Raw genomic sequence first — 14050 nt, 5'->3', positions numbered from 1 at the left:
GATAGTTAAATAAATTATTTTCAAAAACATCCTAGGTTTTGAAAATAATTTCTGATACTATTCGATTATTATCAAATACAATAAAACAAAAAGTTAATTTAAGATTTGATACCAAAATAATTGATCTTTGTGGTGATTTGGTTTATGAAAACTTTCTGGGGGCACGGGAGTGCCCCCGCCAAGTCGGATAAGAAGCGGCACGGCCGACCATCATTTTCTCGAAGCAATTCAGGCCATTTTCGACTTTTTCTTTTACGTCTAGATATTAGAAATAAGTATTTTTTATTGATTAACACAATTTATCATCAACATCGATTCGATATAGGTAATTATATATGTTGATTTTAAGTTTTAACATTTAATTGTCTGAATTAATTTCCTTTCACGTATTTTAACTTTTAATCAACTACCTAGAAAATAACAATACGGATGATGGTTCAATTCTGTTTATTTATTGAAAAGGTGTTAATTATTTACATTCTCGGAACTGTAAGCACTTTTTTTATAAATGTTTTGAATCAAACACACTTCATATCATGCAATTACAAAAAAAAAATACAAATATAGCTGCTTATATGTATAGCAATAATAATCTTATCGTATGAATTATTGAAACCCCGCTACGGCGCTGAAATTATAAGACATATTTTGAACAATTTTGTTATTTTGTATTTTCTCGGGTACTTTAAAACATATTATTTAAAGTATTAGACAAGCATGAATATTGAATAGGTATATTAATTTAGTAAAGACATAAATTCATATTTTTAAGTTTCATTTGGTATTTGTATATCTATATTGAATCAATATAAAATTAAGTTCATTTGGCGATGGACGTATTTGATACAATCCTGATACAATCTCAATACGAGTAAACACTACAATAATTACTTATCTATATAAATTGGATTAGTTCTAACTATAAAGTAATTGATTTTCATTTCCTTCCTCGGGGCGAGGGCAGAGTGAAGTTTATATATAACTTGCATCATTAGTTAGTACGAACAATACACGTGTATCGGCTTATAAAAATAATATGATGTGTATTTGCGTGGCTATTATCAGGTCACTGTATTGCCATTTAACTATAGAAGTAGACCTAAGGCCGGATTCGGCCTCAATCAAATGAACTCAGAAATGATTTTATTAAGGTTTGAGCAAACTCATGTCACATACAAGAAAATATTTTAGCAGCATTTAAAATGGTTTGAGAGGTTCAAGTAACGGCAAAATACTGAATGCAGAAACTGGCCGTTAGTCTTTATAATTACAAATACTATGATGAAATCTGTAAAGGTCAGCTAGACAATACAACGTTACCTACGTTGTGTCTTCTATAATACAATACAAACAGCTAATTATTATCATGTAGACTTTTACAAGTAAGTATTCAGGACTTTGATTTTTAAAAGTAAATCCTCTAGTGAAAGAACGTTTTATTTATACAGGTTTTGTTTAGAAATATGAACCAAATTTAATTTGCATTCATAATTAAAGGACTCAGGTGCTTTGCAGATGTTCTAATTTGAAATCTTTTCTTGTACCAAATCATAATAGTTCACATTTGCAGTCTGAGCAAAGTAGCGATAAGTAGGTATACTATCATGCAAAAATAATAGCATAATTAATGATGACAGTACACCTAATCTTTTGATTTAGATTAGGTACCTAAAGGGTACCTACTACCTAATAATATAAATAACTATGAATGCAACTTAATAAATTTCTATGTCAATTTAATGCAATGCAAAGCGATGAAATCACTTTCAGGAATTAAAATTCAACCAAACAAAAAATAGGGTATGAAATAGAAAAAGCGCACGAATGCGGTAAGTTCGATGACAGAATATTCTGTTAATAATAAATCCAGTTATATCCATTTTTTACCTGCAAATCGCAATTACAAAATGGATCTGGCAGTTTTTAGAGAATAAAAACAACGAAAGAACAAATTAACTTTTTGTAAGGCATTAGTTTTTCATTCGTTTTACGAAATGTTCTCTTTACCTAAGCTGTTATAGAAATCCGCTTGATCAAGTGAAATACTGTATGTAATTACCATTTAAATGGTGATCACGCATAATTATCAGTTGGGCTTGAAAATGCCGCGGCCTAATGAGTAGACAAATGCGACTGTATTTATGGGGTTTAAAGCTGGCTGATATTGACGTGAGTGGGTACTTGGTACACTTGTGCATACTCAAGTATGTGTACTAACTGGATATTTTCTTACCGTGCCTACCGAGTCCAATTAAGAGTTGGCTTTGTTTATGTCACCACCGCTCAGACCTGGTTATAAAATATAAAACTCGTAGCTCGTATGAATGTTGTCTGATTTACAATTAATAAGAAAATATCTTTATATCTATAACTAATGTTATAGGTATTTTCAAATAATAACGATTCAGGATAAAACATATTTATAGAAATAATGTTTTTTTTCCACCCAAGAAAAATATTTTTTTCAAGAATTTACCCTATTTTATTACATTTTACGCAATTTGACATAATAGTTAATTATTTAAACTGAAAATTATGCTGTTTTACTTTTTAATTTGATCCCTTCTGCATTATGACTGCCATATTCTGACCCTTGACTATATGGTTATACATAATATTATGTCCTATAATATTTAACATGCAATTCGCGTTTGCTTATATGTAGGATACAATTTTTTTTTACTCAGATTTTTATTAAATACAAAAGTAACGAGTAATACCTTAAACAAGTCATGAATAAACCCTTATGCCCGTTTTTGCGAACCATTAAAATGTAACATTTATAAACCATTTCAATTAACAGTAAATACTCAAAAAATGCACACCTTTACCTATAACTAGGCTATTTATCTTATCAATTGATACATCAAAATACCAGCACGTGAAATTGATAATGATCTTGTTAACTTATAAAGTAGAGGTTATAGGAGAAGTAGTCCAGTTTTATTCTACAACATTGAGAGGAAAGTGTGGTCTCGAAGTCGATTTAAATATTGAAACGTAGCGGTTCCGACCATTCAACATACCGTTTAATAAAACGTTGGAATAATTGGAAGGCGATGTAAAAACGATGTCCTTAGTAATAGCAAATACGATTTCCATATGGAAAGCAAACGAGCGACTGTGGTAGGCAAGACCATTGATTTATACATTAAAAGCTCACTTCCGTTGCTGAATGTGCTCTTAACTGACTATTAAATCAGTCGATCTCATTGTAAATGCGAACTTTTGACTCGACATTCCAACAATTGGTATTTAAAAGAACTGAACATTAAGAATAGAAAGGATTGCTGTAGCTTTTTTTCCTGTTGGTTATGTAAATGCTTGTGAATTGTTTTAGCATTAACTAAGATCACGAAGCAATATCATTTTTGTTGTTTTGTCATGTTTTAATTTTGGTTGGAGTGTAAATACCTATATTTTAGCCTTACCTTTGACGTAAGAAGTAAATTATAATAACCTAAATAACCTAAACCATGGATTTTGATCTCTACTTCATATTATAATATCTATTTGATGCTTTGCGGTAGTGTAATGCGTAATGTAATGAGTATGTAACTCTGTGAGATTATTTTCGATAATTATGGCTCTTACAATAGTTTTACAAAATACCTTTACATATAAAAAATAAAAAGTGATTGAAATAAACGATGAAGTTAACAATTTTTCAGCGGTTTTGTTTTCAATAATTATTTTGTTTAATTTTGTAAATGTAATTATAGGTACTGAATGTATTTATAAGAATCTGTAATTGCAGTATTGTAAAATTAAAATAAAAATATTCTATGGTGTCCTAAAAAATATGTTAGTTAAAGAGCAAAGGTGATATCGCGTGGTATTCAACAAAAGGCGTCCATAAGGATTCGCTATAAAAAATATAGGTTGCGACACGCTTCAGAGAAATGATGGGATTGCCAGGAATCAAGGCATCATCGGATAAAAAAGATATAGGACAAGGCAAGTTTTCAATCCGAAATTTGAGAGCTCAGCAATTTATATTTGTTGGCAAAGGAACAGTAACATACTTTAACTACATTGAGCATTGCTTTTCAGAGGTACATATGAAATCGGTATAAAACCCAAATTAATTTTCTGTTATAACTGTTAATTCTAAAGAACATACCTACCCTTTGGACTGTCAGTTAAATTTTTCACAAATTGACTGTAAAGAGTAGCGATGATATATTTGTTGCCCTCATTGCAAAAAGGGAATTTTGTCCTATATATAAATATGCACTCTATAGATTTTACTCGAGTAGATATAAATATCTATAGTAAACATATACTATGTAGAGCTGGTGCTATAAACATTTATAGCACCAGCTCTACATAAAAAATCATCCCTTACTGATTGTTAATATGATAATTGAGATTGCCTCCTTCTAATGCATCAAAACTTCAACTATATAAATCCTAACAAAGCTATAACAATATTATGTTTCTAATAAAGATATTGTTTAAATTAATTATGTGATGTTGTAGGTAATTATATCGACTTAGGGCCCATTTTTCAATGCTTGGATAAAACTTATCCGTCCAATAAAGTATTACACGATAATATTAAAATGTCACGTAAACTGTCAAATACGGGCAATTAGAATACGTTTTTAAAATGGTAGTTTTATACATTCTTCGACGAATAAGTTTTATCCAAGCATTGAAAAATCGGCCCTTACCTATATAAGCGATGCATGGGCTAAGGACTCTTTCCGGATTTCAAACCAGGGCTCAACTATTCGAATAAGATAACCAAATATAAACATCTTGAATAACAGACATATTACAGAAGGAAAAAATATAATTCCGTTATCAAGTGAAATATCTAAAATGTAAATAATTGTATCTAGGTATCTACAAGAATGATTAGGTATATTAATTTCTGTCTTGACTTCATCGTCATCATTTAATTGATTAACTTATCTCACACGAATTATGCTAATTAGAAATTCTAAATTATTGTGTAGCTTTTATGGAGAAAAAACCTTTTCGAAATGATAATAAATTCAAATTATTTCACAGTCAATGTAACACAAATTATGCGGTTCTTGATATTAATGGAGTTTGTACGAAATCAGTGTTTATTTCTGCTCATATCCATAATACTTGTGTATTTTTTCCAATGATTCCGCATAAGTGTTCTAGAATGCACTTTACATGCGCAAGGGGGGCATTATGCGAGCATACTTTCGATCTCATATTGAAATTTACACTCAAGGTGGTAATTTTCCGCCGCATGGCGACATTAATAGCGGCTACACTGTGGTAAAACAATATTTTTAACAAAACACAACTTTGCATTCGGACAAACCGTTGTTTTTTCCCCTTTACATTAGTTTGCATTGACATTTTGCGCAGGTGAAGCTTGTAGACCGGGAGATACTGACACAAAATTTCGAGTCATTTGTAACAGGATGGCGGTTCTACAGGGGTCTTAGTACGCAATGACAAAAAGAAAAATGATGGTGTGAACGCTGGTACCGGTGGGTTAGTCGCGTGGGCGTTAGTCGAACTCGTCGGAAAAATAGCGAAAGTCAAACGATTTGTAACACAAAAATTTTAGAATTTACCGATAGCCCATAAAAAAGAAGTAGGCGGTAGTGTCATGCCATACTTTTCCGGTATGACTTACAGCCCGCCATACCGACGCGAATGTGTTGATTTAAAAAAAACAATTATTCAACCATTTGTACCAAGCTAACTTTTGCACAGGTAACCATCGTCGTGCAGCCATTTACGAAAATCGCCATGCCATACTTTTCGGACGATTCCAAATGGTCGCCATACCGCCGAAAATCTGCAATTTTTTTTTATTTCGCCTATCTTTTTGTACCAGTATTGCATTTGGCTTTTTGGAGAGTATTTGATAAAATGTGACCATTATTATATTTGCCATACTTCTAGTAGGGGGAAAAAGTGCTGTCATACTTGAAAAATAAATTTATTATTAATTTATATAAGTGAAGATTTCCAACACCTAGATCTTTGAAATTTTGTATTTATATTCGTTGATCCTCAAACTTACAGGAAAAATAAGTGCCATACTGTTACAAATCGTTTGACTTTCGCTATTTTCCGATGAGTTCGACTAACGCCCACGCGACTAAGCCGCCGGTACCAGCGTTCACACCATCATTTTTCTTTTTGTCATTGCGTACTAAGAACCCTGTAGAACCGCCATCCTGTTACAAATGACTCGAAATTTTGTGTCAGTATCTCCCGGTCTATTGTGGACTGTGGAGTAAACGAATATGTTACCCTTAACTCCTTAAAAAATTACACAACAAAAAGTAGTAAATGATAATTAAATTAACAATTTATCATTTTCATTACGACGACACGCTTTTTACAAATTAAACACATGAATTTTAAATTTACATCTATAAATATTTTCCAATGAGCGGACGCGCTCACAATTAAGGACACAATTGCTCGTATCGAGAGTATCGAAATTATAAACCTGTTTGTATTTTCATAATTAATTAAAAACGCACGCTTGTCTTTGATCAATTCATAGACGATAAGCTGTGTAAAATTTGCATTAGTCGTTCATTAAATAAATAACGCGTGTAGTTAACGCGATACATAAATAATAATGAAGTCGTAAAAAGTTAAAAGCCACGGGTCAATAAATAAGAGAGAGGACCGAGCGCCGGAGTCAACGCCAGTCAATACATTCTAATCAGTGATTTATTGGCCCTAATCCTCAGCTCAGCACAAATAAGCTATCTTGTCGACTTAATGTTATATCAGCTCAGGCGTGAAACTCCCGCGCACCACTAAGTGGTCCTTCCAGTTTCCACTCGAAATATTTTAATAAGGCCTCACTGCTCACGCATCCAAATAAAAACATACACGCACTCACTGACACGAACGATCTCTTCAACATCCACTCGTTCCAGCTTACTTTATTTATAATAGTAGCGACACTAAGACTCTACATTTTTGCTCTAAACGGTGTTAATTTATTGACCGTGGGCAGATAATATCACTTTTTTCTCCCATTATCAAAGCGATTACACCAGAAATTATACGTCGAAGTCCAGTCCTAAGTGCTCGATCGAAATAAAAACAGGCCATAATAAGTCTTAAGTAGTCAGACTAAAAACCTTTTTCGTTCACACAAAAAAGTATCACTCAGTTGTACCCTTCTTCACGAAATCGCCTTATGGGCTCGCTAATAAAAAGTGTTAAGTTATGAACAAGTTATGCCACTTGCATTAATTTCGATGCTTAACCTGATAAACAAATTATGGTATATTAAGTTAATAGCTTAATTTATAATTGAAAGTGTTACGATGTGTTCATAAGACAGCATTGTTACGATCCCTCTTAGCATATCTGGTTGCAATAAAGGACAAATTGTTTGAAGGCAAATAATAATTACCGGGGATCGAAAAAAATCGTAAGTTAGTCACTATACAATAATTTAGTAACAAGTTTAATATTCAGCTTGATTTCTTTTCACTTTTACTCGTCTTATGAAATGTAACGTAGGTATAATAAATAACAAAGTCCAGCAAATTCGTGTAAAGCTTTCATATTTTGTGAGATATAAATATTTCAGATTTAAGTGCTGAGAAAAACTGGTCTAGTATTGATTTACTAATCAAACTAATTTCTGCCACTTTCTGCTATTTCATACTCCTAAATAATAACAAGATAAGTCACTTATATACTCTTATGCATTCGATAGGACGATATAAAATAAGTTTTGAAAAACAATAATTGATGCCATTTATCCATAGATAATATTTATTAAATGTCAAAAACAATTATCGTAAATTTTATAATTTACAAGTTTCGTAAGTTAACTTTTAATGTTGATATTTTAGAAGAAATTTGCATAATTTTATATTCTTTAGAATACTGGATTGCATTGCATTGACTGTATAATATATACCTATATATAGGTAGTATAAAATCTTTGCATAAAATAAATTTATTAAAAAAAAATTCAGGCATAACATATCCAGAATATTAAAACACTCTCAAAATAAATTAAAATGAAAATTTTTATCTATGTATTCCTAAAATTAATTGAATACTGACTTAATAATAAAAAAAAAGCTTTGTATCCTAATCTAAATGAAGTCAAACCCATTGACCTCAAATCGATTAATTGACCTTAAATTTAAAATCATTTTCCGTTCTGGATTAGGTATTGTATCTGGAAATAAAGAGGAGGCTAAACAGTGACATAGGTAATTTTTCTATGACGAAACATTTCTTTCCTATAATGGGTATTTCCTTTCAGTACGCGGGCGAAGCCGCGTGCGGTACCTATAGCTATGTTAAACATCCACACAAATCCCTATAGAAATCTTAACCATAAGTTGCCGGCAAGAGACGGCAACTATGGAGTTTCTTGCCGTTTCTTCTCCATAGATAATGCTTTCCGAATCGATAGTAATTGTTAAATGTAAATGTTATGACGATTCAAAAGTGCTTCTAGAAGAAGTCTAATTAAATGTTTGAGTTTAAAACATAATATAGCCACCACTATATTACCACAGTATGTAACTGTTTTTAATATTTTTACAGTATTCAATTAATAGAGTATTTTTGCAGTTCCAGTATCACCATCATCATCAGGCGGTGGGTCTGGCACGCTGTACCCTGCGTCACACCCGCTGTCCTCCCTGCTATCCCAGCAGAGGCTGCTGGAGTTATCTCGCTTCGGGCTCCGGCACTATGACATCGCACACCACGTGCTGTCTCAGCAAGGTGCTGTTACCAAGCTTCTTGGTGAGCTTTTACATTAGTTATTTATGTTAATTTGAAGATTAGGAAAGAAATAGTTTTTTTTGTATATTATCTTCGAGTGTTCAGAAAAGTAACACTTTTAAGAATAGAATACATATTACAAAAAAATAAAAAATAAAAAGCACTTGAATATTATAAAATTAAAAATTATATGAGCGCTATGAACTTCATATTAGAAATTGAAAATTGAAATTTGGAAAAAATACAATCTATCCATGCCTTGTGCAAGTTATTTTGAGGGCATTATTTCAGATATTCCTATAATAAATGTTTTAGATTATCATTGATATTTCATAATAGCTTTTAAGCTTTTTTACCTATAAGTGCAGAAAACTGTAAACGTTTGAGGTTTTTTCACTAATTGTTAATATTATTTTTTTATCAAAGACACTAAAATTGAGTGACAAATAAAACCTTAAGATATATCATTACAAATAGTATCATACTGTAGAAAGGATTTCTGAGGTATTTTCTTAATAGACATAGAATGATGGAATGTGGATTACGGCAATACCTGCAAGCTTCACATAATTTTTCTAAGAGTATGTAGTTATTTTTAACAATCGAAAAATACACATAATTTACAAATAAGAAGTAATTCTTAATTTAATCAGATTTAAAAATAGCATTGTCCGCCACAGAAAAATCGTATTTGCCAGTAGCACCTAAACATATATATTTACAGAAAAATGAAATAATAATGTATGTTTAATCACATATTTAATTGTAAGCATGCACCAGAAAGCTGTTAAACGCTCGAAGCCAGATAATAATTGATAAAGAGAACTTCTGCCTACTGGGTATCGTTTCCACTGCAATTAACGCACTTGATATTTATAGCGATCTTCAGCACTGTATTGATTTATACAACCGATATTTAGCAAGCCTCGTAGTCCCTTATAACTCGCAACTAAGTCATTTGCGATAATTACTTAACCCTTGCATAGAATGATCAATATGCCGTAATAGACCGATGCCATATTGAGCTAGGGTTTCCCGTATTGCTGCTTTATTTTACCTGCTGTTTTTTAAGCACATTTTTCGAATTAGATCGCGGAATCTAATTTGATCGGTCAAGACAAAAATGTTTAATGCTTCTTATAAATATTTATTGAATAGTCAACTTAAATAAATATTTTGGAATAAACAAGACCAGATAAAGACCTGTTATTAAGAAAACCGCATTCAGATTAGAGATATGCGTGTTAAATGACTATCGGTGATTTGTCGAAAGCGACTCAGTTCAGGACTGTGTTTAGTTGTGTCCTAATGATAGGTCTGAGGCAAAAATCTCAATTGCAATTAATCAACGATAAGCAATCGGCTGTTGCCGACGAGATCTGCTATTGACGAAAGCTTAGATCCTAATCGATTCATAAAACTTGCATAGTGTTAATTATAAGTTTTATAAGCCACCGCGCTGCGGACGTATGCTGGAGACCGCCGCGAGCGCATGCGATTCTAATCTGCATTCGATATCAGAACTATATCAATGTTTCAGATTTTATAAATTATTAGCTGCATTTCGTTTCCTTTATAATTAATGTAAACGTCACTTTTCATATTGCGCTCGATATGTTCTCAGATGCCGATAAGTCATTCGTCTAATCTTTTAGCAATATCGACATGAATCAAGGAAGCAGAATGTAACTAAAAACCTTTAATTGCTTGCATTATTCTTTCCTTACGTGACGTTGCAACGGACACAAGATTGTAGGTGTAATTTTAATTTTACCAGTGCTTAGTTATTACACTGGGATAATATAGAATTAAAACACATGCCCACTTTGTGTTTGCGCAAGAGTCGTGAAAGGACGACTTCAAACGCATTGGCGCGTACGATATTATACGCTGCTATACAATAATCAAATGCACTGAACGGTATCTTTGAAATTTAAGAAATAGGTGACTGACCATTACGGATACCATGTTATTTGTATAAATCATAATTTTATGTTTAAGTGAGCCTTAAGTACAGTAAGAATGCTTTCGAATGTTCTCCTAAATAAATGATAATCTAAAGCACTCGTAACATTATGTATGAAAGCTTTATTTGTATTAAATTTCAAAATGGAACCCAAAACATCAATAAATGCTACAAATCGTTTAAATGATAATCTTAGATTTTGGTAAAATGAAAACCAACACAACGCGTGATTATGACGGTTCTTGTAAATTCAAAGGCTTCTAATTGTTCCTCGTTATTCGTGCGACGTTATAATTCAATAGTATTGTATATATTTTGCTTTTAATTTCTGTCAATATAAACAAGCCTGTCACGTTATTACTGTGATAAAATTATACGTAGTCGAGTGTATTGTCAATCAATTTTCGCCCGTGGTAATTTCGTGGAGTCACGTGTCAGTTTCCCACGGAAGCCTAGCTATGATCCGCCCAGGGCCGTCATGTAAAACCACTTATGTATTTAACATAGGAACATAGCTTTAGTTCAAAACTCATTATCTAGCTCAAATAACTCTCCACTAAGTGCTTGGAAATGGGCACGCATAAATAACAATATTGTAATTCCTAATTAAATAGCCATGAGCTATATGGCGTAAAGGAGAATGTTCCAAGTCTTATTTCAAATACTTTCTATTTTCAACGAAAAATTTCAGAACAAAATTATTTTTGCAGAGTTAAGTTATAAGTATAGCTTGTTCGTGCCTTTAAAATAAGATTGTTTGTATAATAACTATACCAAAACGACTGTGCATAAACATGACTAGACTCTATCATTGCGTTTTCATTCACTGCGCAATTTGACCACTTATAAAAGTATTTACGATTATAAAAAAAGAACAAAATCACTGTGTGTATAATTTTAATACAGGCTGGTCATTTTATTCCAATATACTAAAATTTGGTAGAAGTTAATGATACCTACTGTAGAAGATTGTCCGCGGGTCGCCGCAGCGCGTAATGAAGCCGTATTTAAGCTTTGCTCCTATAATCAAAATTGAATTACCCACGTTGACATTCTTTCTACACAATATATTTTCTTTTTCTGCTCCAATTCCCAGTTAATTTGAATTTTTAATGTTCTCCGTGCCGGTATTTTAAGTTTTGTATTTCGTCGTAATAATGGGTTGTGAAGCCTTTAGCTTTTTCTAGGATTTTAAAGTAATCAAATCGAAACAATAGTAGGCATGTTTTAGCCTAATTGTGTTATTACATACTCAAAATATTTTTAAACTTAAAATATTTTATCTATTTCTGTAAATTGCGAGAGATTTTTTTATTGGATTGAATTTAAACGATGCAATAAAATTGAAATAAAATTGAATTAATTGGTTAAATACTTGTTGCAACTTGCATAGTTATTAATCATTTGTTTTCATAATCATGTCTTAATAAATTTGAAATTAAATGAGTTATAATAAGGAGGTATTTAGTATTTACCTACTTTATAAAGTTTATTGGTACATGTGATAAAAAAAAACTCACTGAATTCATAAAAATATTAAATTCATATTTATTTAATATAGCCACACATACCGTTTCAGATTTATTGATTTAGGTGCGTACTTCATTAATATTCATTCTGTATCAATTTTATTAATCTGTCTTCGCTATTTTAATTATACCTACCTATTTTATTGTTGTTTGTGTTCTTAAGTGTTCACCAAGAAGTAAAAATATCTAAAAAATATAACATTTTCCGATTACGCATTTCACAAACACTTAACAATCAATCGTCAAACAATCAACATTTCTGTTGTGCGTAAATCGAAGTGGAATTAAATAATAGCAATATATTTTTTCCAAATTCATTAACAAGCTTCTGAAGGAGCGACCGCTATTTAACATGTAGGACAAAAAAGTCCATCAATCACCGAATCAGGCATCGTTAGCACACGCGTTGCATTTAGTTTTATGAACCAGCGCTATCCACACCACTTTGCTGTTAAAGATTTTGATCTATTAGCTCCGTGACGCAGCATTTCCCGACGGTTAGCGCCAGCCAATATAAAGACCCACTTTTTAATACAAATTTAATCAACAGAATTCGAACCTTTCTGCGCCGCTTAAAAGATCTTGTTTCTCTTTGTAGACGCACCGTGTAATGACTTTAAGCGCCCATAAATGACTGTTGTATGGAAATTTATTAACTGATGTTTTGGGCACGTATTGTACCCGTCCTCTTTGCTTGTGATGATTAATTAGCTACTCTTGTTTGTCAAAATACGCATAAATATTTCGAAATTATTGGAAGGTTATTTTTTACAATTCTTGCAATTCTTATTAGGTAAGTATACATTGTTATAAGATCTTTGTTTAGATTAATCGCCATGTCTTTAAATTTAAATGTACATTTTAAGTAAAAACCATAATACTGACCACTACACGTTCACCTAAAAAGAACACCCTAAACTTTATAAACTATAATCAATGAATTTATGTATTTGTTGAGTAATGTTACAAATTAGAGCGCACTGAAGCCTACAACGTTAAGAGCACGTTAGAATAACGCTCGTGAGTTTCACTCAATATGAACAATTTGAGAGGTAGCACAATCCTAGTGCCTAGGCAACGTTGGGTAATTGGCTCTGGTCATGCGATTATGTTCCTAGCCGATTTAATTACCGCGAAATGATCAGTGTGCCGGCCTCCTGCAATTTACCTATCAATCAAAATGCGTGTACTAGCGGGAGGCGAACAAAACTACGTTATAGGTTTTCAATCATTCTAGCAAAGTACAGTGTACAGTGAAAGGTGATGTCGAATCTCGAGCATGGAGTAAGGAAATATAGGCGCGCTGGGGGCTTAGCATTGCAAGCGTTGCGCGCTGTCAGTTCCAATTGCGTTCGCATATACCTATTATGTAGTTATTGATTTAAGTGTTTACATATTTGTTATAATTGTTTATGTATATTTCTTGAAATGACTTTAAAGAAATTGCCAACATTATAAGTTTAAATATTTTTATTCCGTCTTTGCGAATCTACCTTTAAACTTTTAAGGTAGAAAGGCGCGCTCCCACATCCGGGCTTATGGTAATTTTTACATCATAGATATAAGATATACTGATAAGTTTAAAATGTTCAGTAAACAAAAGTGAAATATATAAGATGTGTTAAATCGGAACGTTCATCATTACGCCTCGCGCATCAAATAACAAAACATTAAACACTATTTTTGCAACACTATACCATTATTGTTATTACTCGGAATAATAGTGGTTGTTACTTATTATAGCTGTCTGTATTGGATTAATGTAATGGGCCCTAATATGGTTGGCGTAGCCGCTACGTGTAAACTCGACCTGTGACTTTTTACGCCGCAG

The 14050-nt window shown here is 32.2% G+C and overlaps 1 protein-coding gene across 2 annotated transcripts in view; it reads left to right on the top strand.

Annotated features, from left to right (window-relative positions):
- LOC149902383 (paired box protein Pax-6-like) overlaps positions 1 to 14050 on the top strand; it is a 33639-nt gene that overhangs the window by 4289 nt on the left and 15300 nt on the right. The window contains exon 2 of one of the 2 annotated variants that reach the window (XM_090110002.1): positions 8569 to 8724. In XM_090110002.1, coding sequence (XP_089966128.1) covers positions 8569 to 8724 — 156 coding nt within the window. Of the gene's footprint in view, positions 1 to 8568; positions 8746 to 14050 lie in introns of both variants that reach the window. The other variant, XM_090110001.1, reaches the window with a different exon arrangement.

Source organism: Colias eurytheme, chromosome 15 (genome assembly GCF_061535395.1).
Source record: "Colias eurytheme isolate Ceu_HAF_F1 chromosome 15, ilColEury1 Martin Lab GWU primary, whole genome shotgun sequence".
In the NCBI taxonomy this organism is placed as follows: Eukaryota; Metazoa; Arthropoda; class Insecta; order Lepidoptera; family Pieridae; genus Colias; species Colias eurytheme.
Note: the sequence above shows the minus strand (reverse complement) of the source record. Positions and strands in the feature narration are given on the sequence as shown.